This window comes from Chiloscyllium punctatum, chromosome 42, assembly GCF_047496795.1.
Source record: "Chiloscyllium punctatum isolate Juve2018m chromosome 42, sChiPun1.3, whole genome shotgun sequence".
In the NCBI taxonomy this organism is placed as follows: Eukaryota; Metazoa; Chordata; class Chondrichthyes; order Orectolobiformes; family Hemiscylliidae; genus Chiloscyllium; species Chiloscyllium punctatum.
Genome location: NC_092780.1, coordinates 3,745,069 through 3,770,940, shown reverse-complemented (window position 1 = coordinate 3,770,940; position 25,872 = coordinate 3,745,069). Strand labels below are relative to the sequence as shown.

Here is a 25,872-nt window from a genome sequence, read left to right as displayed (position 1 = left end):
CTTACTGCGGTTTTTGATTTCTCCAGCTGCATTTTGTTCCAATGAGAGATGGCAAAGGATGATATAAACTCAGGTCGCTCCCATTGCCACTGCCTGTGGAACTGGCTGCCTCTATAGAGGAAGCAGCTCTCCCGTTTTGTCTAGCAGCTCCTCAACAGTGAAACTGAGAACTCAGCATTCTGTTACTGTTACTGGGAAGAGTTCCAGAAATCTGTCAGTATGAATAGCATGTGCATGAGGCATAGATATGCCCTGCAGCAACCAGTTTGTTATGAAACTATTGTTTAGTTTTGATTTTACCGCAGTATCCCCGAAGATCTGCATAACCACATACTGGGCAGTTAGCTCCCTCTGACAGAGCTGATTTAAAAGGATAAATACTTCAATATAGCATGGGACTGAGTCAGTCGAAACCAATTGCTCAATGTTACCACCCTGCTCAAGAAAGGATTTGCCTAATTATATTGTGCGCTCCATTAGGAGCTCATTGAGAGAAACATTTAAAAAAAAATAACTGAGTCAGGAATTTAGCTTCCATATCAAATGACACCATCACTCTCAAAGTTCCTCACCTTGACAAAAGGTATTGAATGATTAAGAAATGAGGTAGTCTCAGTAATGATGGTCAATAAACTATCAATTGTTGTAAAAACTTATCGAAAAAAGACAAATACTAAGACATGAAAAAAAAATTACAGATCGGTGAGAAAAGAGCAGGGAGTGAACTGAATTGGATAAATCCCTTTTAAAGAGACTGCATAGGCACAGGGACCGAATGGCCTCCTCTGCTGAATGGTTTGATCCTTCTTCTGGTTGAATGCTGGGAAGGGGGACTAGAGTCATAGAGTCCTACAGCATGGAGACAGGCCCTTTGGTCCAAACTGGTTCATGCCGACCAAAATGTCCACCCACGCTAACCCCATTTCCCTGCACTTGGCCTACATCCTTCTAATCCTTTCCTATCCATGTATTTGTCCAAATGTCTTTTAAATGTTGTTAATGTACCCGCCTCAACCACTTTCACTGCTGGCTCATTCCATATGCGTACCATCCCCGTGTAAAAAAAATTATTCCCCTCTCATCTTAAACTGATGCTCTCCAGTCCTCGATTCCCCAACCCTGGGAAAAGACTTGAGTTCATTCCCCTTATCTATGCCTCTCTTAATCTCATACACTTTTATAAGACACCCCCCCCCCCTCCACCTCAGTCTCCTACACTCCGAAGAAAAAAGTCCTAGCATGTCCAACCTCTCCCTAAAGCTCAGGCCATTGAGATATGGCAACATCCTTGTAAATTTCTTCGGAAGACCTTCCAACTTAACAACATCCTTCTTATAGCAAGGTGACCAAAACTGAACACAATACGCAAAGTGCAGCCTCAGCAATGTCCTGTATAACTGCAACACAACTTCCCAACTTGTATACTCAATGCCCTGACTGATGAAGGCCAGTGTGCCAAAAGCCTTCTTCACTGCCCTGTCTACCTGGGACCCCACTTTCAGAGAATTGTGTACCTGAACTCCAAGGTCCCTCTGTTCCACTACACTCTTTAAGGCCCTGCCATTCACCTTGAAACTCCTATCTTGATGTGGCTTTCCAAAACGCAAGTTCTCACACTTATCTATATTAAACTCCATTTGTCATTTCTCAGTCCACTTCTCCAGTTGATGAAGGTCCTGCTGCAATTTCAGATAACCTTCCTCACTGTCCAGGATACTGCCTATTTTAGAGTCATCTGCAAACTTACTAATCAAGCCTTGTACATTTTCATCCAAATCATTGATACAGATAACAAGCAGCAAGACTAGTGTAGATTTTGAGTAATTTTTATTGATGCAGACTTGAGGGACCTCTTCTATATTGTCATGTAGGGAAGAAAATCAGCCATCTTTACCCACCCTGGTCTATGTGTGACTCCAGACCCTTAGCAGTCTGTTTGACTCTTAAATGCCCTCAAATGGCCAAGCAAGTCACTCAGCTCAATGGCATTAAGAAACAGGTAACAAAAGCTGGCCTTGCTAGTGACCTGCATGTTTCACAAAATAAGTTTTAAAAACTCCTCAGTAAACTAAATGAAAGTTTGCAAACTAATGCCAGCAGATGGAGTTTGATGGGAATTTATAAATGTAGGAGCAGAAATAGGTTATTCAGCCCATTGAGTCTGCTGTGTCATTCAATGAGTTCATGGCTGAATTGATACTCCATTTTTCTTCCTCAAAACTCCCGATTCCCTCACTGATTAACAATCTGTCCATCTCTAATCTAGCACAGAAATCCATCAATGAATTGCAGAGCCTCAAAATCAAACCACAACAGTAGGGTTTCTGTTTTCCTGATTTGGAGAACCATCTTCCACAGAGACATGTCATTAGGACCTGTGGAACTCCAGGGAACATGTTGTCATTAGGACCAGTTTAGGGACAAGATAGGATTCTGTTGGAGTTAAAAAGGCACGACCGAACAACATAAAGTCATAGAATGATGCAATATAGGACACCATTCAGCCCATCATCATCCAATTCATTTCATTCCTCCACTTTTCTCATGGCTCTGTGATTTCTTTTCGATTTGAGTACTTCTCCAGATTTCTGTCTGGATGTAGTACTGAATCTGTTTCCATTGCACTTTCAGGCATTGTGTTCCAGATCACAACAACTCACCGTGCGAAACAATTCCTCCTCATCTCCAATGATTTGTCTGCCAAACACCTTAAAATCACTGCCTTCTGGTTATCGATCCTTCTACTGGTGGAAACAATTTTTCCTTCCTTACTTGATTAAAATCCTTCATAATTTTGGACATTTCTATTAATCAGCCCCTTAAGTTTCTCTGCTCAAAGGAGAAACGTCCAGATTCTTAGCTTCTGCACTTAAGTCCTGAACTCAAAATATTAAAACTATCCAATACTTGCACGTCTATTGAATTCAATGGGAAGATTTCATTCCACTACCAAAGTCCTGCTCCAATTATTGAGCCAAGCAGACAAGCATTCGTCAGTAGTGCCCTGGAGTACTGCAGTCTGTTTTACAGATTCGAGCACAAAACGAGGCCATTCAGCTCATCGTATCTGTGGTCATTCTTTGGCAGAAGTACAAATTCGGCCCACTCTCCTGGTGTTTCCCATAGCCCTGTAAACATTTCACGAGATGACTGCTTGGCTCAAAGCATCCAGGTGTCTAAGCTGCCACTTGCTAGATCAACCTGGAGCCAACTCAACTCCAAATCAACATGTTCACCTCCGCAGCAACCCTCTTCCCAATTCCAAATGGCATAGAGTCACTATTTGGTCGAGATGAGGATGTAAAACGTGATGGGACAGAAAAGCTAGAAGATAACCATTTTCAGCAGCTTATGTCTCTATTTCAGTTTCCTCAGCCTTTGATCAATTGGCAAATGCTTGATAGAAATTTGAGAGCTACAAAACCCTTTACAGGTTAAAGACAGAACGAATAAGTGTCTCAGTACCTCAGGATATCCCAGAACACTTCACAACCAGTGAAGGACTTTTGAAGCAACCATTGCTGGAATGTAGAAAATTCAGCAATTAACCTGTGCACAGCATGATCCCACAAGCACCAGTATAATTATGAAAAGATAATGCTTTTAATGTGATGTTGGTTAAGGGATGAATAATATTAAGATCATTAGTGACAATTCTCTTGTTCTTCTCTGAAATTGTGCTGAGAGATATTTAACATCTATGTGAAAAGGCAGAATATGCCATGGTTTAATGAATTATCAAAAGAGGTGTTGCAGTCTTGGGCAAAGTAATGTCTATGCCTCTTGATTCGTGCCTTAGGAAAGGTTAGTGAGAAAGGACGACAAAGTAACAAACCACAAGTGCTGCACAATTGCAGCAGTGTTGGTTGCATATCATTGCTTTGAATTCACAAACGGCAGTCAACACCCGAATAAACATTCTGTAGGTCATCCTGACAGGAGCTGGTGTTTTCTCACAATAGTTGGAAATATTTCCCAGGATCCTTAAAAGGTGTTTTTGAGTTGTTGTCTTAAATGGAAATGCTATTTGAAAGGAGGAGCATGTTATTTGTTATGAGGCAAAGATACTGTAGCTGGGATTCATTTCAAACAGTCTGGTTTTCAAGTGGGCTGTCTAAAAATTCCAACTGGGAAACTGCTTCCTCAAGGTTCCGTTCTACAGTAAACACATTCCCCATTTATTTCCGTACCCCAGTATGTGGAGGGATGAGCTATGAGACACTGCAGATGTAAACAGACTAGAGAAATTGGGATTGTTCACTGTAAAGCAACAGACTTAAAGAAAGATTTAACAGAGGTGATCAAACAATAAGTGGCTTCAATAAGGAGAAACAGTTTCTACTAACAACTGGATTAGTGGTGCTGGAAGAGCACAGCAGTTCAGGCAGCATCCAACAAGCAGCAAAATCGACGTTTTGGGAAAAAGCCCTTCATCAGGAATAAAGGCTGTGAGCCTGAAGCGTGGAGAGATAAGCTAGAGGAGGGTGGGGGTGGGGAGAAAGTAGCATAGAGTACAATGGGTGAGTGGGGGAGGAGATGAAGGTGATAGGTCAAGGAGGAGAGGGTGGAGTGGATAGGTGGAAAAGAAGAAAGGCAGGTAGGACAAGTCAAGGAGACAGTTACTGAGCTGGACGTTTGAAACTAGGATGAGGTGGGGGAAGGGGAAATGAGGAAGCTGTTGAAGTCCACATTGATGCCCTGGGGTTGAAGTGTTCCGAGGCGGAAGATGAGGCGTTCTTCCTCCAGGCGTCTGGTGGTGAGGGAGCGGCGGTGAAGGAGGCCCAGGACCTCCATGTCCTCGGCAGAGTGGGAGGGGGAGTTGAAATGTTGGGCCACGGGGCGGTTTGGTTGATTGGTGCGGGTGTCTCGGAGATGTTCCTTAAAGCGCTCTGCGAGGAGGCGCCCAGTCTCCCCAATGTAGAGGAGACCACATCGGGAGCAACGGATACAATAAATGATATTAGTGGATGTGCAGGTGAAACATTGATGGATGTGGAAGGCTCCTTTAGGGCCTTGGATAGAGGTGAGGGAGGAGGTGTGGGCGCAGGTTTTACAGTTCCTGCGGTGGCAGGGGAAAGTGCCAGAATGGGAGGGTGGGTCGTAGGAGGGTGTGGACCTGACCAGGTAGTCACGGAGGGAACGGTCTTTGCGGAAGGCGGAAAGGGGTGGGGAGGGAAATATATCCCTGGTGGTGGGGTCTGTTTGGAGGTGGCGGAAATGTCGACGGATGATTTGGTTTATGCGAAGGTTTGTAGGGTGGAAGGTGAGCACCAGGAGCGTTCTGTCCTTGTTACGGTTGGAGGGGTGGGGTCTGAGGGCGGAGGTGCGGGATGTAGACGAGATGCGTTGGAGGGCATCTTTAACCATGTGGGAAGGGAAATTGCGGTCTCTAAAGAAGGAGGCCATCTGGTGTGTTCTATGGTGGAACTGGTCCTCCTGGGAGCAGATACGGCGCAGGCGGAGAAATTGGGAATACGGGATGGCATTTTTGCAAGAGATAGGGTGGGAAGAGGTGTAATCCAGGTAGCTATGGGAGTCGGTGGGTTTGTAAAAAATGTCAGTGTCAAGTCGGTCGTCACTAATGGAGATGGAGAGGTCCAGGAAGGGGAGCGAGGTGTCAGAGATAGTCCAGGTAAATTTAAGGTCAGGGTGGAATGTGTTGGTGAAGTTGATGAATTGCTCAACCTCCTCGCGGGAGCACGAGGTGGCGCCAATGCAGTCATCAATGTAGCGGAGGAAGAGGTGGGGAGTGGTGCCGGTGTAATTACGGAAGATCAACTGTTCTACATAGCCAACAAAGAGACAGGCATAGCTGGGGCCCATACGTGTGCCCATGGCTACGCCTTTGGTCTGGAGGAAGTGGGAGGATTCAAAGGAGAAATTGTTAAGGGTGAGGACCAGTTCGGCCAAACGAATGAGAGTGTCAGTGGAAGGGTACTGTTGGGGACGTCTGGAGAGGAAAAAACGGAGGGCTTGGAGGGCTTGGTCATGACGGATGGAGGTGTAGAGGGATTGGATATCCATGGTGAAGATAAGGCGTTTGGGGCCGGGGAAACGGAAGTCTTGGAGGAGGTGGAGGGCGTGGGTGGTGTCTCGAATGTATGTGGGGAGTTCCTGGACTAGGGGGGATAGGACAGTGTCAAGGTAGGTAGAGATGAGTTCAGTGGGGCAGGAGCATGCTGAGACAATGGGTCGGCCAGGGTGGTCAGGCTTGTGGATCTTGGGAAGGAGATAGAACCGGGCAGTGCGGGGTTCCCGGACTGAGGTTGGAAGCTGTGGGTGGGAGATCTCCTGAGGTGATGAGGTTCTGTATGGTCTGGGAGATGATGGTTTGGTGATGGGGAGGTGGGGTCATGGTCGAGGGAGCAGTAGGAAGAGGTGTCCTCGAGTTGGCGTTTGGCTTCAGCGGTGTAGAGGTCAGTGCGCCAGACTACCACTGCGCCCCCTTTATCCGCTGGCTTAATGGTGAGGTTGGGATTGGAGCAGAGGGATTGGAGGGCTGCGCGTTGCGAGGGTGAGAGGTTGGAGTGGGGGAGGGGGGACGACAGGTTGAGGCGGTTAATGTCCCGGCGGCAGTTGGAAATGAAGAGGTCGAGGGCAGGTAATAGGCCAGCGCGGGGTGTCCAGGTGGATGCAATGTGTTGGAGGTGGGCGAAGGGGTCCTCGGAAGGTGGGCGGGAGTCCTGATTATGAAAGTAAGCTCGGAGGCGGAGGCGACGGAAGAATTGTTAGACGTCACAGCATATATTAAATTCATTGATGCATGGTCGGAGGGGGATGAAGGTGAGTCCTTTGCTGAGGACTGATCGTTCGTCCTCAGTGAGTGGGAGGTCTGGAGGGATGGTGAAAACTCGGCAGGGCCGGGAGCTGGGATCTGGTGTGGGTGTGGAGCTGGGAGTGGGGTCGGAGCCAGTACCTGGAGTGGGTGTGATGGTGGGGGGAATGGGGGTAGAGGCATGAGCTGGGGTAATGTTGCCCTCGGGATTCTGGGGTGTGGGGATAGTGACAGTGGGGTCTGTGGGGGGCGTGTCAGCAGAAAGCAGGTGAGTGGTGCTGGTGGAGGCGGAAGTGGTGGTGACCATGGCAGTAGGGGTGGCGGAAGTCACTGAGCGTGTGGCATCAGTGATGATGTGAGGGCCGGACTAACAAGTCAGTTGGCAACAATAGATCACATTTCGTTAAAATAGCCAAAAGAACCACAGTGGAAATGAGGAGAAATCTTCTTTAAAACACAGTAAATTAATCTGGAATGCACTGCCTGAAAACATGGTGGAAGCAGGTCTTGGGTAGACACTTCACGAGGAGAAAATTACAGAGCTAAGGGGAAGGAGCAAGGTGTAAGACTATTTGGATGGCTTTTTGCAGCACAGACACATTGGGCTGAATGGTCTTCTTCTGTATTTTGCAATTCTGTGACTCTATTAGGGACAGTGATAGTCTGCAAGAACAAGTTCCATTTATACAGCGCATTTAACATCATCTGAGAAAGCTTCACATGAGTGTTATCCATGGCATGGAGGTACCGGTGTTGGACTGGGGTGGACAAAGACAAAAATCACACGACACTGGGTTATAGTTCAATAGGTTTATTTGAAACTGCAAGCTTTTGGAGCCCTCACTCCTTCCTCAGGTAGCTAGTGAGAGAGAATACATCAGACACAGAATTTATAATTAAAAGATTAAATGATCATACAACTGATGCAAATGTATTGAACAAACCTAGATGGCTATAAAGTCTTTAATCAGTTAGAATGGAGATGCAGGTTTTGACTGATTAATATGTAATTCTCAGAACTTCTTTCAAGTCACTGGCCCAAGATAAGTTTTATCAGTATAAAAGAGATGATATCTCAGGTCAGACAATGCATTTTAGGTGTGAGGTTTTATTTCGAGTCTGTTTGTGTCTCAACTTGAAGTCAGACTAGTTTTATTTCCAAATTTATAAAATGCCACATTGAGTGACTACCTACAGCGTGTGTGCTTTTTGAACAAAATAGAATTTGTAGTCTGCAAATACAAATTCACCCCATAGTGCACACGAGTGGGTGGTTTTGTGTGTGTGTGTGTGTGTGTGTGTGTGTGTGTGTGTGTGTGTGTGTGTGTGTGAGAGAGAGAGAGAGAGAGAGAGAGAGACAGACAGACAGACAGACAGACAGACAGACAGAGAGGTGGGTGTGCGAGAGCGAGAGAAAGGGAGACACACAGCAAGAGAGATCAATCAAATCTTGTGTCTCCATTCTTATTGATTAAACAATTCATAGCCATCTATGTTTGTTCAATACATTCACATAAGTTGTATGACCTTTTGGTCTTTTACTTATAAATTCTGCGTCCAATGTATTCTCTCTCACTAGCTGCCTGAGGAAGAAGCAGGGCTCCAAAAGCTTGCAGTTTGAAATAAACCTGCTGGACTATAACCCAGTGTCATGTGATGAATGTTATCAAACAAATTCTCGCACAAAACTACAAAAGGAGATATCAAGACAAATGATCAAATACTTGAGGCATAATCTTTCATTTTTTCACCTACGTCCAAATTGTGTTAAGTTTCTTGGAGGGTTTCATGCTGCGAGACCTAGTGAGTGTTTCCATCGTATCTTACCAAACCTGCATCATTAACGATTTACCCTATTCCTATGGTGTCTCTCATGTCTGATTTCTACCCTATATCCTACCACGTGCTGTTCCCGGAACAACTCGCCACTCAACGGATATCCTGGAATTCGCGGGTATCCCTTGGGCTTGCACAATCTTGAAAGCCCATTATCCACCTGAACAAGAACGGTCAGTATGGAGCTACTCGACATGGTTCCTGACATTTGTCCAGATATGGAAAATCAGCACCCAGCAATGCAGGCAGTGACCAGGAGGTCCTGCTGAACTGGGTGGTGCACAGCAAGCAAACAGTCCAGAGAAGCAGTGGTGATCCAGTCCATGGGCTGGGTGTGAGGGGTCCTTGCTGCAGCTTTGCAAACACAGATGCTGGTGTTGCCCAAGGTGCAAAGGTAAGTGGATCGGAGATACGTCAAGGGGGCTCTTAAAGGCTGGCAGATGCAAGATGCCAATGTCTGTGCATTTGAGGTACATGCAGACAGTGCCAGTGCAGAATGCCCTGAGGTTTTGATTCTTGATTTCAAACATGGAGATAATTTGGAATGGACAGTGAGCTGAATCTGCCAGGTGCTCAGTCTGGTTTCCTGTCAAAGTTTTCAGACATCTTGCTTATTTAGTGAGTTGGTGAAATGGGAGGCTGAGTCTTATTGAGGCAAGTTGTACCATTAACAATGCATCTACAAAGAATTAATTCCTGTCAACTGGCATCTCACTGCTGCCTAGCCAGATCCACTCGTGAAAAGCATAAATGATGGTACAAGTTCCTCCTGAATTTGAGATGAGTCTCACTGTATTTGTCATCAACTCACATAGAGTCATAGAGATGTACAGCATGGAAACAGACCCTTTGGTCCAACCCGTCCATGCCTACCAGATATCCCAACCCAATCTCATCCCACCTGCCAGCACCTGGCCCATATCCCTCCAAACCCTTCCTATTCATATACCCATTAAATGCCTCTTAAATGTTGCAATTGTACCAACCTCCACCACACCCTCTGGCAGCTCATTCCATACACGTACCACCCTCTGTGTGAAAAAGTTGCACCTTCGGTCTCTTTTATATCTTTCCCCTCTCACCCTAAGCCTATGCCCTCTAGTTCTGGACTCCCTGACCCCAGGGAAAAGACTTTGTCTATTTATCCTATCCATGCCCCTCATAATTTTGTAAACCTCTATAAGGTCACCCCTCAGCCTCTGAAGCTCCAGGGAAAACAGGCCCAGCCTGTTCAACCTCTCCACAGCCCACAATGCTCAGACCCTGTAAGATTTCACCCTTGGCTAAAGAGTTAGATTTTAATGGGCACAGTAAAAGAGGAGGGGGGAGGCTGTTATGTGCAAATCGACTGCTATGTATTATACATTACATTATAACGGTGACTACATTTCAAAAGGACTTCATTGGCTATAAAGTACTTTGGGACATTTTGTGGATAAAACTGCTACAAAAATGCTGGTTTTTCTTATCCATGCCTCCTCCTGGTGGCTAGTTACAGAATAGTAATTGGCTGACATTAGGATTAAGTCATGCCTGGCTGACATTCACCTCAGGAAACGGAGTGTGTAGAGTGTGCAGACAGAGGTGAGCGATGTTTTATTGCTTTGGATCAGAGAAACAGCGGAATACAGGAGACTAAAATTCATTGGCCTAGGGACAGGGTGGAGTAGGTGAACTGCCCAATCCAAGTTAAAAATCGCACAACACCAGGTGAGAGTCCAACAGGTGTAATTGGAAGTACACTAGCTTTCAAAGCGCTGCACATTCATCAGGTGGTTATGTCAAATCTCCTTTATAACAAAAGGAAACATTCAGATTTTTTGGTCTTTCACATGAGACAGATTTCTAATCATGGTCACTGATTTCTTGGAAAGGGATTATCAAGTTAAGCTTTAATTACATTAATTAGAATCCCAGGAATTTTTTTTACTGGATACCTTCGGGTTAGCATTTCACGTTGTGAGAACTTGAAATCAATGGTTTTGCTTCTGAAACAGGTTCTGGTAAAAAGCTTTCATTCTAATAACAAGGGTAGCTTTTGTGCTTTCAGATCTGACAAGCATTTCCTAGATTTTGTTAGTTCTGATCTCCGGCCTTTGCAGTCTCCTTATGCTTATTTTCTTGTTGCTATTCATAAAATTTCAATCTTTTCGATAGTTATTTTTGCTCCTGTTACACATTCCACTCAAAATGATCAAAGCTTAAGGTTTCTTCTTCTCTCATGGTTTTATAAAACAAATTATTTCAGAGCATGGCTGAATGTTGTAGATTACAGCCAAATATCCTGTGGCTGCATCTTTATATTCTCCCACCTTCCCATTCCTTCTGAAAACAGATTACCTTGTCTTACCATTAGTTTCATTCGTCTAATCGCACATGAATATCCCCTCACCACACAACCACTGCATGCCCATCCCCCCACCTGATCTTTGGGCAAAATGCCAGAAATCCCAATTCCCATGGTAACAATGTCAAGTACAGAGTACACCGTGAAAGGAATTCACCTACTGCTAAAAATCACTAGCAGTTTGACAACTGAAACAGCTTCCAGCTGACTGTGCACTAGAGGAACAATGATTTGGAGATGTCGGTGTTGGACTGGGGTGTACAAAGTTAAAAATCACAACACCAGGTTATAGTCCAACAGGTTTAATTGGAAGCACACTAGCTTTCGGAGCAACACTCCTTCATCAGGTGATTGTGACAATAACCTGGTGTTGTGTGATTTTTAACTGGAGGAACAAGTTATCAATGACAATCCTCATACCCAGTCTGTAGCAATGGATTAGACTCAGAGGTGAACAGTTATCCCAGCCTCTTCACAGCCTGAACAAGGCAAACGTCCGCCATGGATAATATGATGTGCTGCTCCAATTTTTGTGAAACCACCAAATTGTTACTTTTGGCAGATGCTCTCCTACTGGTAGCATTCTTGCTCTGTAGTCAGAACATTTGGGGTTTAAGCCCCACTCCAAGATTTGAGCACAAAATCTCTGGTTGATACTCCTGGTTGATCTCAGCTCAGTACTGAGGAAGCACCGTACTGTTGGAGATCCTGGACTTCACATCGTTATTCAACCTGAAACTTCATCTGGGTGGGTGGAATTAAAGGCCCTTTGAGTTATTCAATAAAAATAACTCAACCATCAACCATCCTCACAAAAAATAAGAATACAATTGACCTTCCATTTAACCGCTGAACGTGGGAACCTGCTGTGCATAAAATGGTTGCCTATTTTGTACATAACTGCAGACTGCACTTTAAAATAATTCATTGTACCTGAAGAACTTGAGGACATTCCAGAGAGGCAGACACAGGTCTCAGGAGTAGCACAGCTATGAGTTGTCAATCCTTTAGGATTGGCCTGGGGTCTCCAGAAATTAAACATTAGATGCCATGGAGAAATTGTATTTCTATTATTAAAATTTCTTTGAATATTTTTCTTTGTTGCTTATAAAATATTGGAAATAGCGAATAAAATCTTCTCAAAACTTGCTAATAGTGAATAAAAGTTAATAGTTTGACTGACAGGGGCAGATAAGTAGAAGGTAGGAAGACATCATGGACCAGGGTGGCATCCTGAAGTACGGGTGCATGTTTGTCTATTGTTCTTTACCTTGTACACAATGGCAAACATTAGACTGAGCCGGTCAAGTCTAATTCCTGTTCTGTTCTGTGTTAGTCAAACTCAACCAAGTGAACAGTGCATTATGCTTCCGGGATGGAGGAGGTGAAGGGGACAGAGGGGGAGGGGTGGGTAAAATCAGACAGGATTCCTGTTCCTGATCAGCAACAGCTGTGGGCACGTGTGGGCATCAGGTAAAGAAGCAAAGGACAATAAGCCAAGTCAATCAAACACTGAATCCTGAATCCAGTGCTAAACCTTCCATTGTTAATCCTTCTTCATTCACAAACCACAAGTGGAATGGACGTCCCAAACCACAAACTTCAGCTGAATCCCTTCCATTCACACTTTTAAAGACCGTATTTTGTTATTGAGGACTTAATGGGAAGAGAGTTGATTTGAAAGCCAAGAACTGTTGGAAGATTGCTGCACTTTTAAAAAAGTAAGATACCTGAAACTCATTGTAAATGCTTCTTACACAGTTGCCTGTTCAAGCAGTAGTGGAATCCTAGTTTGCAGACAGGCTGGAGCCAATGGGATGTGGACAAATGGAGCTTCAGCCACAACAACAGCCCATTGTCATCAATAACTGATCACTAGTTGTCAGGCCAAATTCTACTCGCCAACAGTTATGTGATTGGCTCCCAGGTCACTGAATAGCTTGAGGTTGTGAGCCTTCAGGTCAGATGCCATTGGTCCTCTGGAAGGGAAGGAGCTTTTTTCATCTGCAGTAAAAAGCCTGAAGATTGCCAGTTATTTCACAGCTTACAGCAACTGATGAGAGGAAATAACTGGCAATCTTCAGGCGTGACTGAAGCCAGGTTCCTCTGTTAACAGTCAAGGAATCTGGACACTGTCAGTGACCACTCAGGTTTGGAGAGGGTCCTCTCCATGTAGGGAGTGAGCAGCAAAATGTTGGGCATCTGGACTCTTTCAGCCCTACTGTGGGCCACTGACTCCTGGAATAGAAACATAGAAAATACAAGACCCTGTCCACGATGCATGAGGCAATTTCCCCTTTATAGAATCCATACAGTGTGGAAAGAGGTAATGCAACTCTGCACTGGCTGGGCTACTTGCTGAGATATTTGTATCATCAATAGTCACAGATGAGGTGCCGGAAGACTGGAGGTTGGCAAATATGGTGCCACTGTTTAAGAAGGGCAGTAAAGACAAGCCAGGGAACTATAGACCGGTGAGCCTGACCTTGCTGGTGTGCAAGTTGTTGGAGGGAATCCTGAGGGACAGGATGTACATGTATTTGGAAAGGCAAGGATCGATTCGGGATAGTCAACATGGCTTTGTGCATGGGGAAATCATGTCTTACAAACTTGATTTGAGTTTTTTGAAGAAGTAACAAAGAAGATTGATGAGGGCAGAGCAGTAGATGTGATCTATATGGACTTCAGTAAGGTGTTCGACAAGGTTCCCATGGGAGACTGATTAGCAAGGTTAGATCTCATGGAATACAGGGAGAACCAGCCATTTGGATGCAGAACTGGCTCAAAGGTAGAAGACAGAGGGTGGAAGGTTGCTTTTCAGACTGGAGGTCTGTGACCAGTGGAGTGCCACAAGGATTGGTGCTGGGCCCTCTACTTTTTGTCATTTACATAAATTATTTGGATGCAAGCATAAGAGGTACAGTTAGTAAGTTTGCAGATGACACCAAAATTGGAGGTGTAGTGGACAGCAAAGAGGGTTACCTCAGATTACAACAGGATCTGGACCAGATGGGCCAATGGGCTGAGAAGTGGCAAATGGAGATTAATTCAGATAAATGTGAGGTGCTGCATTTTGGGAAAGCAAATCTTAGCAGGACTTATACACTTAATGGTAGGGTCCTAGGGAGTGTTGCTTAATAAAGAGACCTTAGAGTGCAGGTTCATAGCTCCTTGAAAGTGGAGTCACAAGTAGATAGGATAGTGAAGAAGGCAGAGTATTGAGTACAGGAGTTGGGAGGTCATGTTGCGGCTGTACAGGACATTGGTTAGGCTACTGTTGGAATATTGCATGCAATTCTGGTCTCCTTCCTATCGGAAAGATGTTGTGAAACTTGAAAGGGTTCAGAAAAGGTTTACAAGGATGTTGCCATGGTTGGAGGATTTGAGCTACAGGGAGAGGCTGAACAGGCTGGGGCTGTTTTCCCTGGAGCGTCGGAGGCTGAGGGGTGACCTTATAGAGGTTTACAAAATTATGAGGGGCATGGATAGGATAAATAGACAAAGTCTTTTCCCTGGGGTCGGGGAGTCCAGAACTAGAGGGCATAGGTTTAGGGTGAGAGGGGAAAGATATAAAAGAGACCTAAGGGGCAACTTTTGCACGCAGAGGGTGGTACGTGTATGGAATGGGCTGCCAGAGGATATGGTGGAGGCTGGTACAATTGCAACATCTAAGAGGCATTTGGATGGGTATATGAATAGGAAGGGTTTGGAGGGATATGGGCCGAGTGCTGACAGGTGGGACTAGATTGGGTTGGGATATCTGGTCGGCATGGACAGGTTGGACCAAAGGGTCTGTTTCCATGCTGTACATCTCTATAACTCTCTCACCCTCTCACCCAGTGTCAAACCCCCTATCCGATCCATGTAACTCTGCATTTCCCATCACTAACCCACCTAGCCTGCATGTCCCATTCACAACTAACAATTTAACATGACCAATTCACCTAAACTGCACATCTTTGGATTGTGGGAGGAACCTGGAACACCCGGAGGAAACTCACACAGACAGAGGGAGAATGTGCAAACTCCTGGATTGCCTGGCAGCTTGTCCTGGTGCAAAATGGCCTTTTAGGCATGGGCCAGCACCCAGAATCCCAGGATGCCTGGCAGTAGCAAGGTCTTCCACCTACAGCATGAGAGAGTGTCAGTCTAGCACTGGATGAGAGGGGCACCAGGAGACATGGTGTGAAATTAGTGAGGCAGAGTTTGGGACAATAGAACGAGAAAACTCACTAGCCCTCATGGACTGAAACCCTCCAGGAAACTCGACAAAACTGACACTTAGAGATTTCTGGTAATCATGATTTGGAGATGTTGGTGTTGAACTGGGGTGGACAAAATTAAAAATCACACAATACCAAGTTATAGTCTAACTGGTTTACTTGGAAGCACTAGCTTTCAAAGTGCTGCTTCCTCATCAGGTGGTTGTGGAGCAGAATCATAAGACACATATTTCTGGTAAGATTCAGCCCGAAGTTTAGGTCCAGAGCTTGTGCCTAATCTGGGGTTATGAACATCAGGTTGTGCTACCAGAGCCTGCCACTAGATGGTGCCCCAAACAGCAAATAAAACAACTGAAAACATAATTCACATCAGCTTCACTTCAGACTGCTCTAGTTATTTTAATAGTTGTTACCGAAATCAAAATAGATAATAAAGATCAAATAGCAACACAGCTTCTTGGTACTGAAACAGGGCAATTACAGGGGTGACTGTATTCTGAAATTTAACATTGTTTAATGCAGTAATACAAGCAAGAAGTTGTGCCCTGAATTAACTGGGAAGAGAGTGATGGTGAGTGGGGGGGAGGGAAAAGTTGAGAGGGTGGGGAAGTAGTAGTTCCTCTAGGAAAATCTGGGTCAGCATGCAATTCTGACAGAGCAATGCATTCCACGTCAACAATCTTTTCAAAGGCTGGGATTCTCAGTGCAAAAGCCTCCCAATACTCTTGGTTCCCAGTTGAGTAGAGAACCAGGGAACTCCCCAAATTGGCCCCATTCATGCTCATAGCAATTTCCCTGTAGATTTGGGACAGAGTCAATGCCAAAAGCTTTATAGTAGGTCAGGACTTCAGGAATTCAATCTCCAAATAAAGTATTAAGTGCATGTTCATGTCACATTAACTCAGTATGATCAGGGAAAGCTCACTATCAGTTTCTGTGCTGTATAACCCTCTGACTCTAAATTCTTAACTTATTTGCTAGCATTTTAGTTTTGATTCAAACATTATCTATTAAGCCACGGTCTTCAGTCATTAAACCAACCCCCTGTACCATCAGTAAGAAACCAAAAGAAGTATGGATGCTGGAAATCAGAAACAAAATCAGAAATTGCTGGAAGAACTCAGCAGGTCTGGCAGCATCTGTGGCGAGAAAGCAGAATTAACATTTCAAGTCCAGGGACTGAATGTAGCTGGAAAAGGCTAATATAAATGCTAAAGATGGCCGGGGAGGTGGGGGTGGGCAGGGGCAGGGGCGAGTGGTAAAACCATAAGTGGATTTGCAGCCCACACAGAGGTAAAAACACTCTTGAGCACGTAAAGGAATGAGTATATTCTCCCTCTCTGACAACAATAATACCAGCTGTATAAAATGTCAGGCTCAATCCCTGAGCCAAGCAGAGTTGGAAGATCTCACCCAGAATGGCAATAACGACTCTGATCCCATACATACATACATTACCAGAATCCACAAATCCCTCTTGTCACATTTGAGTAATGGAGAGGGAGGATGGTAATGAAGTTTGAACTCAGCAATGATCTCCAATCACTCTGTGGCCCACTAGCCTATCACTGTCTGTTCATACAGATTGCATAATTGTAATACGGGAATTCTGCATTGATCTGTGGAGAATCAAACCCTGGCACAGAGAAAGAGATTTGGAAATATAAACCAAGGATGAGCCCTTAACAATGGCTCCTCGGTAACACAGATTAAATCAATTGTTATTACATCCTCTCACTGCACTTACTTTTCCAGAAACTGCTGCAAACCTTGGCGTCTTCTCTCTATACTTTCAATATCATTAACTTGGAAAAATGGTTTCTTGCCTGGTAGCTCTGGGAGGGGTCTGTGAAAACAAAAGCAACAAATGACTCTTTACATTTTGGCTGAAGTGTGTGGGCCAAACCTGTTAATTAAAACATTAATACCAGAATTAAATTCAGAAATTGCTGGACAAGCTCAGGAGTTCTGGCAGCATCTGTGGAGAGAAAGCAGAGTTAACATTTCAGGTCCAGTCACCCTTCCTCAGAACTGGACCCAAAACATTAACTCTTGATTTCTCTCCACAGCTGTTGCCAGACCTGCTGAGTTTTTCCAGCAATTTCAGTTTTGTTTCTGATTTACAGCACCTGCAGTTCTTTCACTTTTTAATATCAGAATGTTCCTCTCAAAGAGCCAAAAGCTAAATAAGTAGGCTGAGAGCTAAGTCACTAAGAAGTAACATCAGGAAGAATATTGGAACTCTAAAACGAAAAAACAAGTAACAGCTGGACTATAAAATTACAAGGAGAAAGCAAGGACTGCAGATGCTGGAGATCAGAGTTCAAAGTGGGGTGCTGGAAAAGCACAGCAGGTCAGGCAGCATCCGAGGAGCAGGAAAATCGATGTTTCGGGCAAGAATGAAGCTGGGAGCTTAGGGGGTGGAGAGATAAATGGGAGGGGGTGAGGCTGGGGGGGGGAATGGTAGCTGATATTGTGATAGGTAGACGGAGGTGGGGGTAATGGTGAAAGGTCGGAGAGGAGAGTGGAGGGAGAGATGGGAAGGAAGATGAACAGGTAGGACAGGTCATGAGGGTGGTGCCGAGTTGGAAGATTGGAACTGGAATAAGGTGGGGGGAGGGGGAGGGAAAATGAGGAAACTGATGAAATCCACCTTGAAGCCATGTCGTTGCAGGGTCCCAAGGCGGAACATTACTAGCAGTTAATATATATATTATTGTTAAACGTTAAGAGTTACAGTTAAGCCATTCTAATCTTTGTATTTTGTCTGCATTTTAAATTTGGTGTAAAATAGTGTTTTTTGATTAAAGTCGAGTAGTTTGACCAATAAAATTGCATCGGGATTGCAACGTCTTACACTTACCTTTAAAATAAGAAACTGTTAGTGTCATGACTATCTTTTAATATATTTTGAGGGGGTATGGTCTGGTCCATAACAGAAGAAAGGATTGGGAATTAGTGGGGAATATGGTAATCCACAGGATGGTAGCTGGAATTTAGGCCACTACCATTACTAATCAAGTGCTGTCTTCAATGCCAAGAGAGCTTTCGAAATCTGTGGAAGGTTCTGCCTGGCAAGTTCAAACTGTGAATAGAATTGGTCATTTTTCATCTGTTGACTGGTTTAGTAAGTAGCACTTTTATATTTGAATTCAGACTGTCATGGGCTCAAGTTCTATTTCAGAGACCTGAGTGCAAATTCCAAATTGACACACACATGGAGTACTGCACTATCAGAAGTGTTACCTTTCTGATGAGACCTTAACACATATAAAAGATCCCTTTGCCCAATCAACAAAGCAATGGTTGACATGATGAGGTGTCCATCCAAAGGCAGCTCAAGTACCAGCAGTGCCAGTGATGGTCAGCAGGCATGATCCCAGGATTATTTACAGAACAGCAAACAATGTATTTTCAGGGGACTCCGTTTGCGAATTGTGCCCTGGTTTTGTGTGTGTAGTTCATCATGGGTAATCCTAGTGCTCTGGGCATTAGGAGTAGGAGTTGTTTTCGGAACAGTACTTACACTAATCCAGCATTCTTCTGGAGCTGACGCCTCAGCCAAACAAATTCACGATATCGTCTCCGCACACAGGAAGTCTTTACTGTAAATGCCTTACTGTTTGTCTGAAACAGAACAGCAAAAGGCCTTTCAGTTAACTTTGTTACTGTTTGCCAGCCAAAAACAACCAATCTTGTCTCCCTCCTGCCTTTGCCATGAGGATATTTAATATCTCTTGAAGGCCTTATGTTTTGGAGGATTATGGAAAAGTGAATTTATTTCAAATTTTGTGGAAATAGCTGGAGTAGTTTCTCTGAAAGAGGTAACTGAAGTGTCACTGTGACACTTTTCTTTTAAATTTAGATTTCCTAGAAATCACACAATTGGTGAGAATTCATGTTCTGCTGTTGCCCCCTGCTGGGGCTGCTTAAACAGTAGATGGAGAGTGCTGGGGGGAGGTGGGGTCAGCAATTAATTGGGTGACAAGAAAACGGTGAGGATGGGCCACACAACTGACCTTGCCAGTTTCTGGGAAAGAATTATCTTTTTGAGTTCAGGGCGACATTGGTTTATGCTTCTTCTGAAAGAAAGAGTTTCTTAATATTGTGTTTCCTGAGCAAGATGCATTTGCCAAGACATGACTTGACCACATGTCAGAACATCAGAATGGCAGAACATTCTACACCTCATTCTCTTTACCTTCAAGAGTAACCTTAATGGCCAGAAAGTATTTTCCTTTTCTTAAGAAAGTAAACCTCTGGAGGGAGAAATCCTTGTTCACTTTTCCAGTGAAGTGTGTACATACGTGTGAGTATTTGCAGGGATAAACAGCTATACAACCATAGTACCAATAGCATATGTCAACCAATTATTGCATCTTCATTGAATATGTATTGTTTTGATAATAAACCAATGACTGAATTTAAGAAACCTGGTTGAAAGATCTTTTTATTTAAATGCTTTCCAAATCATATTTAATTGACCATCAGGAAATGAATTTTTATTTGATGTTGTGATCCATGGAATAGTGGACTACAGCCACAATGCACTCTTCCAGCCTTGGTTGTAACAGTGTAGAGAATTATCAGTGTGGGAGGAAGGCATTTGCATTATTGTGACAGCCTTTTTAAAAGTCTCCCTCGTATAGAAAGGATGTTGTGAAACTTGAAAGGGTTCAGAAAAGATTTTGAAAGCATTCAGAAAGGATGTTGCCAGGGTTGGAGGGTTTGAGGTATAGGGAGAGGCTGAATGGGCTGGGACTGTTTTCCCTGGAGCATTGAAAACTGAGAGGTGACCATATAAGGTTTGTAAAATCATGAGTGGCATGGATTGAGGTTGGGGGAGTCCAGAACTAGAGGGTATAGGTTTAAGGTGAGGGGAAAGATTTAAAAAAGGACCTAAGAGGTGCGTATATCGAATGAGCTGCCAGAAGAAGTTGTGGAAGCTGGTACCATTAGAAGGCATCTGATTAGAAAAGGTTTAGAGGGATATGGGCCAAGTGCTGGTAAATGGGATTAGATTAATTTAGGATATCTGGTCGACATGAATGAGTTGAACTAAGGGGTCTGTTTCTGTTTGGACATCTCTATGATTCTATGACTAAATCAAGCTCATTCCTCTGCTATTTCCACGTAACCCTACATGTCCTTTCCCCATCAAGCATTTATCCCATTAATTAGCTGGCCCTTTTACAATGGAAATGAGGAGGAATTTAATCTCTCAGAGGTCATATATCCACGGAATTCTCTACCGCAGAGGACTATGGAGGCTGTGTCATTGAATAGATTCAAGGCTGAAAAGAAACAGCTCCATGAACTATAGGGAACTCCGGGATTAGCAAATTCAGGCAAAGAAAGTGTAATAGAGGCTATGATCACTTCAGCCATGATGTTATGGAATGCCAGAGTAGACTCGAGAGGCCTAAACTGTCCTGTTTTCTTATGTCCTTGTGTTTAATTCTGTTTTGAGAGTCATTACTAGATTCACTACCACCACCCTCAGGGAGCATATTCCAGATCACAATAACTCACTTTTGTACAGCATGAAAGAATTGTCGTCATGTCTTGCTCTACTTCGTTTGACAATTACAATCTAACACTCAGCATCACAAAGCTTCCAAATTCAACCCAGGTCTGTAGGGCCAGCTGTGCTAAGCGAGGACAGGTATGACAATAAACCTCAACACCATGAGCCGAGTAAGTAAGGAAAACAGGACACAATGCCTGTTCTTGACCACACACTCACATTTTCTACACTTAATGGTAAGGTCCTGAGGAGTGTTACTGAACAGAGTCTAGGCTCATAGTTCCTTGAAAGTGGAGTTGCAGATAGACAGGCCAGTGGAGAAGGCATTTGGAATGCTTGCCTTTATTGGTCAGTGCATTAAGCACAGGAATTAGGAGGTCATATTGTGGCTGTACAGGACATTGGTTAGGCCACTTTTGGAATACTGTGTTCAACTCTGGTCCCCCTCCTACAGTAAAGATGTTGTGAAACTTGAAAGGGTTCAGAAAAGATTTACTAGGATGTTGCCAGGGTTGGAGGATTTGAGCTACAGGGAGAGGCTGAACAGGCTGGGGCTGTTTTCTCTGGAGGCTGAGGGGTGACCTTATGGAAGTTTATAAAATCATGAGGGACATGGATATGCTGAATAGTCAAGGTCTTTTCCCCAGGGTAGGGGGTAGGGGTGTCTAGAATGAAAGTGCATCAGTTTAAGGTGAGCGCGGAAAGATTTAAAAGGGACCTAACGGGTAACTTTTTCACGCAAAGGGTGCATATAAGGAGCGAGATGCCAAAGGAAGTGGTGCAAGCTGCTACAATTACAACACTTAAAAGACATCTGGAATGGTATATATGATTAGGAAGGATTTAGAAGGATACAGGCCAAATGCTGGTAAATAGAACTTGATTAATTTAGGGTATCTGATTGGCATGGACGAGTTGATCTGTTTCAGTGCCATACAGCTCAATGACTCCATGACTCTAAGGTATGGCACTGACAGGATCAAACTCCATTGCTCCTACATTATGGACAAAAACCGGATACTCTTGCCCTCGGTTCACATGTGAAGGGAGATGGTGACATGGTCGTAACGTCACTGGACTACTTAAGCACAAATTCAGGCTAATTCTCTGGGGACATGGGTTGGAACACTGGAGGAATTTAAATTCAATTAATAATATTTGGAATAGAAAGCCAGTGTCAGTAATGGTGACCATGAAAACATAATTGTCATAAAAGCCCATCTGGTTCACGGGGGCCGTTTTGGGAAGTAAATTTGCTGCTTCACTTCATCTGACCTATACGTAACTCTTGACCCACAGATTAACTGCCCCCCTGAAATGGCCAAAAATGCCACTCAGTTGAAGAGTAACTGAGGACAGGCAGAAACTACTTGCCTTGCCAGCAATAACTGCATCCCATGAAAGAATAAAGAAAAAAAAGAGCCACTGAGCCAAAGGGTTGATGATACTTTCCACATACAGAAAGATGCTGCTGCAACAGTGAACACATTCATAGGGGACAGTTGGTTAATACACATCGGAGGGTCAGGTAGTTGAATCTTGGAATCAAGACGAACAATGTTCCTGTTTTGTTAAGTGTTTTAAATGCAGAGACGATAACAGGGTCACAAGGAAATATAACTGGTGCATGCACAAACAGTCATTAAACGGAAAAGGAGGACATCGCTGGCAGGTCCCTAGCAGATGCCATGGGGTTCACCACAGGAGAGAAACTCAAACAGTGTCTCATATGTGGGCTGCATTTATTTGTCGCCTATTGACTATACTGCAGTTTGGCAGAGATCTGGAACCAGCTTGATGACAGATGCCACAACGACGCAAGGCTACAGGCAACATGAGAAGATTCTAGTAATCACAGAAATGGAAGAAGGCTATTCAACCACTCAAGCCTGAATGAACCTGCAAACAAAAAACTAGAGTGGACCATGTGGCCCTTATGGCCAGCTCTACCATTCAATAAGATCATGGCTAATTTGATTTTAACCTTAACATTTCTACATAATCTTTCAGCCCCCTTGGGAATCAAGAATCTACCTCTGTCCTAAAACTTTTTAAAGATTCTGCATTCAGTACCTTTTGGGAAATTCCAAAGCCTCTCAGCCCACAGTAAAAAAAAGTATCCTCATCTCTGCCTTAAAACTGCTTGTTTTTAAAACTATGAGTCCTAGTTTGAGATGTTCCCACAAAACATCCACCCGGTCAAATATCCTCAGATTCTTAGGTGCTTGAATTAAGTCACTTTTGACTCTTCTAAACACCAGAAAGTACTGTATCTAGCCTTGAATTTGATCATAGGTAAGTTGTTTGTCAACTCCATTTTCCCATCTTTGCTCCATATTCTTTGATACCATCAGCTTATATAAATCTCAGGCTTAAAAATTTCAACTCACAAACAATTCACCTATGTTTTCAGAGGGGAAGCTTGGAGGAAGTGTGTGTGTGTGTGTGTGTGTGTGTGTATAAAAACTGCTCATTCCTAAATGGTCCAGCTCTAATTTGAGGATTGTTCTTAGGGGCCCACATAGCTCTCGAACTCAGAGATTTCTGATTCCAGGCCCAATCCAGGACTTGAACAGACAAGGTAGGCTGATACATCAGTGAAATAGACAGCTGGAGGGGTCACCTTTAGAGAAGGAGAATTGTCATACTGGTAATGTCACTCGGCTAGTAATCCAGGGGCTCAGGCTAATGCTCCAAGGTGTGGTTTCAAATCCCACTATGGCAGCTGTTGGAATTTGATTTCAAATGGTAAAAACGTGGAACTGAAAGCTAGTCTCAATAATGGCGGGCATGAAATTATTATCGATCGTCATAAAGATCTGATTTTCAATAATGTACATTAATGAAGGAAATCTGGTATCCTTACTTGGTTTGACCAACATTTAATTTGATTTCCAGGAATCTGGTGTCAACTCTTAACTGCCCTCTGTGAAGGTGTAGCAAGCCACCTAGTTCCAGGGCAGTTGGGAAGGGTAACAAATGCTGGCCTTGCCAGTGACATGAGCAGCCCACAAAATAATAAATGAAAAGCAGTGCTTTGGTTCACACCTTCATTTAAAACACCTGTCTGTCCAATTTTCTGCTGATATGCTGAACCTTATTAAAATTTAGGTTAGGCCACAACAAGAGTACAGCATCAGTTTCTGATGATCAGTTTAGTTAAAGATGTGAGGAATCTTGAGAAGTTCAAAAGAGATTTATCAGAATGGTCCCAGAGAACAAGGGTTCTCGTTATTAGGTTAGGTTGGCAAAGCTGAGGTTGTTATCCTTGAAGTAATGGAGATTGAGGAGAATTTTGATAGAGGTGTGCAAGATTATGACAGGCTTGGGCAAGATAGAAAATAGAAAGCAGCCTCAATTAACTGATAGTACAGGGATCAGAAGACATGGATTTAATGTTTTGAGTAAGAGATGCAGGGGATATGTGAGGAAAAGGATTTGAATAGAGTAAATGGTAGGGACATAGAACTCGCTGCCATTGGAGTAGGTGGAAGCAGAGACAATAAATGATTTCAAAATGGGCACATGAGGAACATCAACGGGCAATAACACAAGGATAGAATGAGCAAGTGGGTCTGACCGACTTGCAGTATAAAAAGCCAGCATGAACTTATAGGCTGAGTGGCCACCTTCTATAACATAACAACATCAAAAATATAAAAATTAAAACACATCCAGGTAAATAATGTGCACTGTATAGTACTTACGTAGAGGAATATTTTGTAATCTACGTAAGAAGCCCAGGAATTCTGGTCTTGGATTCTCGGATCCTGCACTCGCACAGTGATGAATTCCTACCAAACAAAACATGTGAAACACATCACAAACCGACACTAAGGTAGGCAGAGTTGTGGATAGTGCCAAAGGATGTTGTGCATGAGATAAGATGCAGAATTGAGCTGAGAAGTGGCAAATGGAGTTTAATGCAGAAAAGTGTGAAGTAGTTCACTTCAGAAGAAATAACGGGAATGCAGGGTAATGGGCTCATGGTAAATTTTTTGGCAAAGTAGATGAACAAAGAGATCTTGGTGTCCAAGTGCATAAATCCCTGAAAGTTGCCACCTAGGTTGATAGGTTGTTAAGAAGGCATACGGTGTGTTGGTGTTTATTGGTAGGGGGATTGAGTTTCATAGCCACGAGGTCATGCTGCAGCTGTACAAGACACTGGTGAGGCCACACCTGGAGTATTGTTTGCAGTTCTGGTCACCACATTTTGGAAGGATGTGGAAGCTTTGGAAAGGATTCAGAGGAGATTTACTAGGAAGGGAGTATGCCTGGTATGGAAGGGAGGTCTTATTAGGAAAGGCTGAGGGAACGGAGGCTGTTTTCGTTGGAGAGAAAAAGGTTGAGAGTTAACTTATTCGAGACATATAAGATAATCAGAGGGTTAGACAGGGTGGACAGTAAGAGTCTTTTTCCTCAGATGGCGAAGACCAACACAAGGGGACATAGCTTTAAACTGAGGGGTGATAGATGTAGGACAGATATTAGGGGTAGTTTCTTCACTCAGAGAGTAGTAGGGTGTGGAATGGCCTGCCTGCAATAACAGTAGACTCGCCAACATTAGGGGCATTTAAATAGGCATTGGACATACATATGGATAGTAATGGAACGGTGTCGGTCAGATGAGCATCAGATTGGTTTCACAGGTCAGCGCAACATCGAGGACCGAAGGACCTGTACTGCGCTGGAATGTTCTATGTTCTATGAGTGACTTTGTAGAACACAATCTGATGTTCATGGCCGGTATGGAGGTTCCCCACCAACAGGGACTGCTGCATACTTGGCCATAGCTAGGCAACTCTAAAATTGCAACAAACCTTTGGTCTGGATGGTGTATCACTGAGAGCAGATTGTGGAAACTAAGATAAACTAGTCAATAATTATGGTGACTTTAATCCACATATTCACTGGAGAAATCAGGTTAATGATAGCTTGGAGAAGGAGTTGCTCCTGTGAGAGTTTCTTAAAACATCACTTTCAGGGACTACCACATAAGAGACTACACTAGACTTATGTAACATGAAACAATTAATGAATGGCTTTGTGTTTCAATGATAAAAAGAGGGCAATTAGGTGGGCATGAAACATGAGCTGGCTGAAAGGTCTATTAGTTGCATTCCCATTCCAAAGAAAGTACCCAACGGAGGACCCAGTATCCAGA

The 25,872-nt window shown here is 43.8% G+C and overlaps 1 protein-coding gene across 4 annotated transcripts in view; it reads right to left on the bottom strand.

Annotated features, from left to right (window-relative positions):
* LOC140465654 (sorting nexin-11-like) overlaps positions 1-25,872 on the bottom strand; it is a 132,443-nt gene that overhangs the window by 82,468 nt on the left and 24,103 nt on the right. For 3 of the 4 annotated variants that reach the window (XM_072561241.1, XM_072561240.1, XM_072561242.1), the window contains 3 exons: positions 24,416-24,502; positions 18,708-18,808; positions 16,929-17,027 (listed from right to left, as the gene is read on the bottom strand). In XM_072561241.1, the coding sequence (XP_072417342.1) occupies positions 16,929-17,027; positions 18,708-18,808; positions 24,416-24,502 (287 nt within the window). The remainder of the gene's footprint in view (positions 1-16,928; positions 17,028-18,707; positions 18,809-24,415; positions 24,503-25,872) is intronic. The other variant, XM_072561243.1, reaches the window with a different exon arrangement.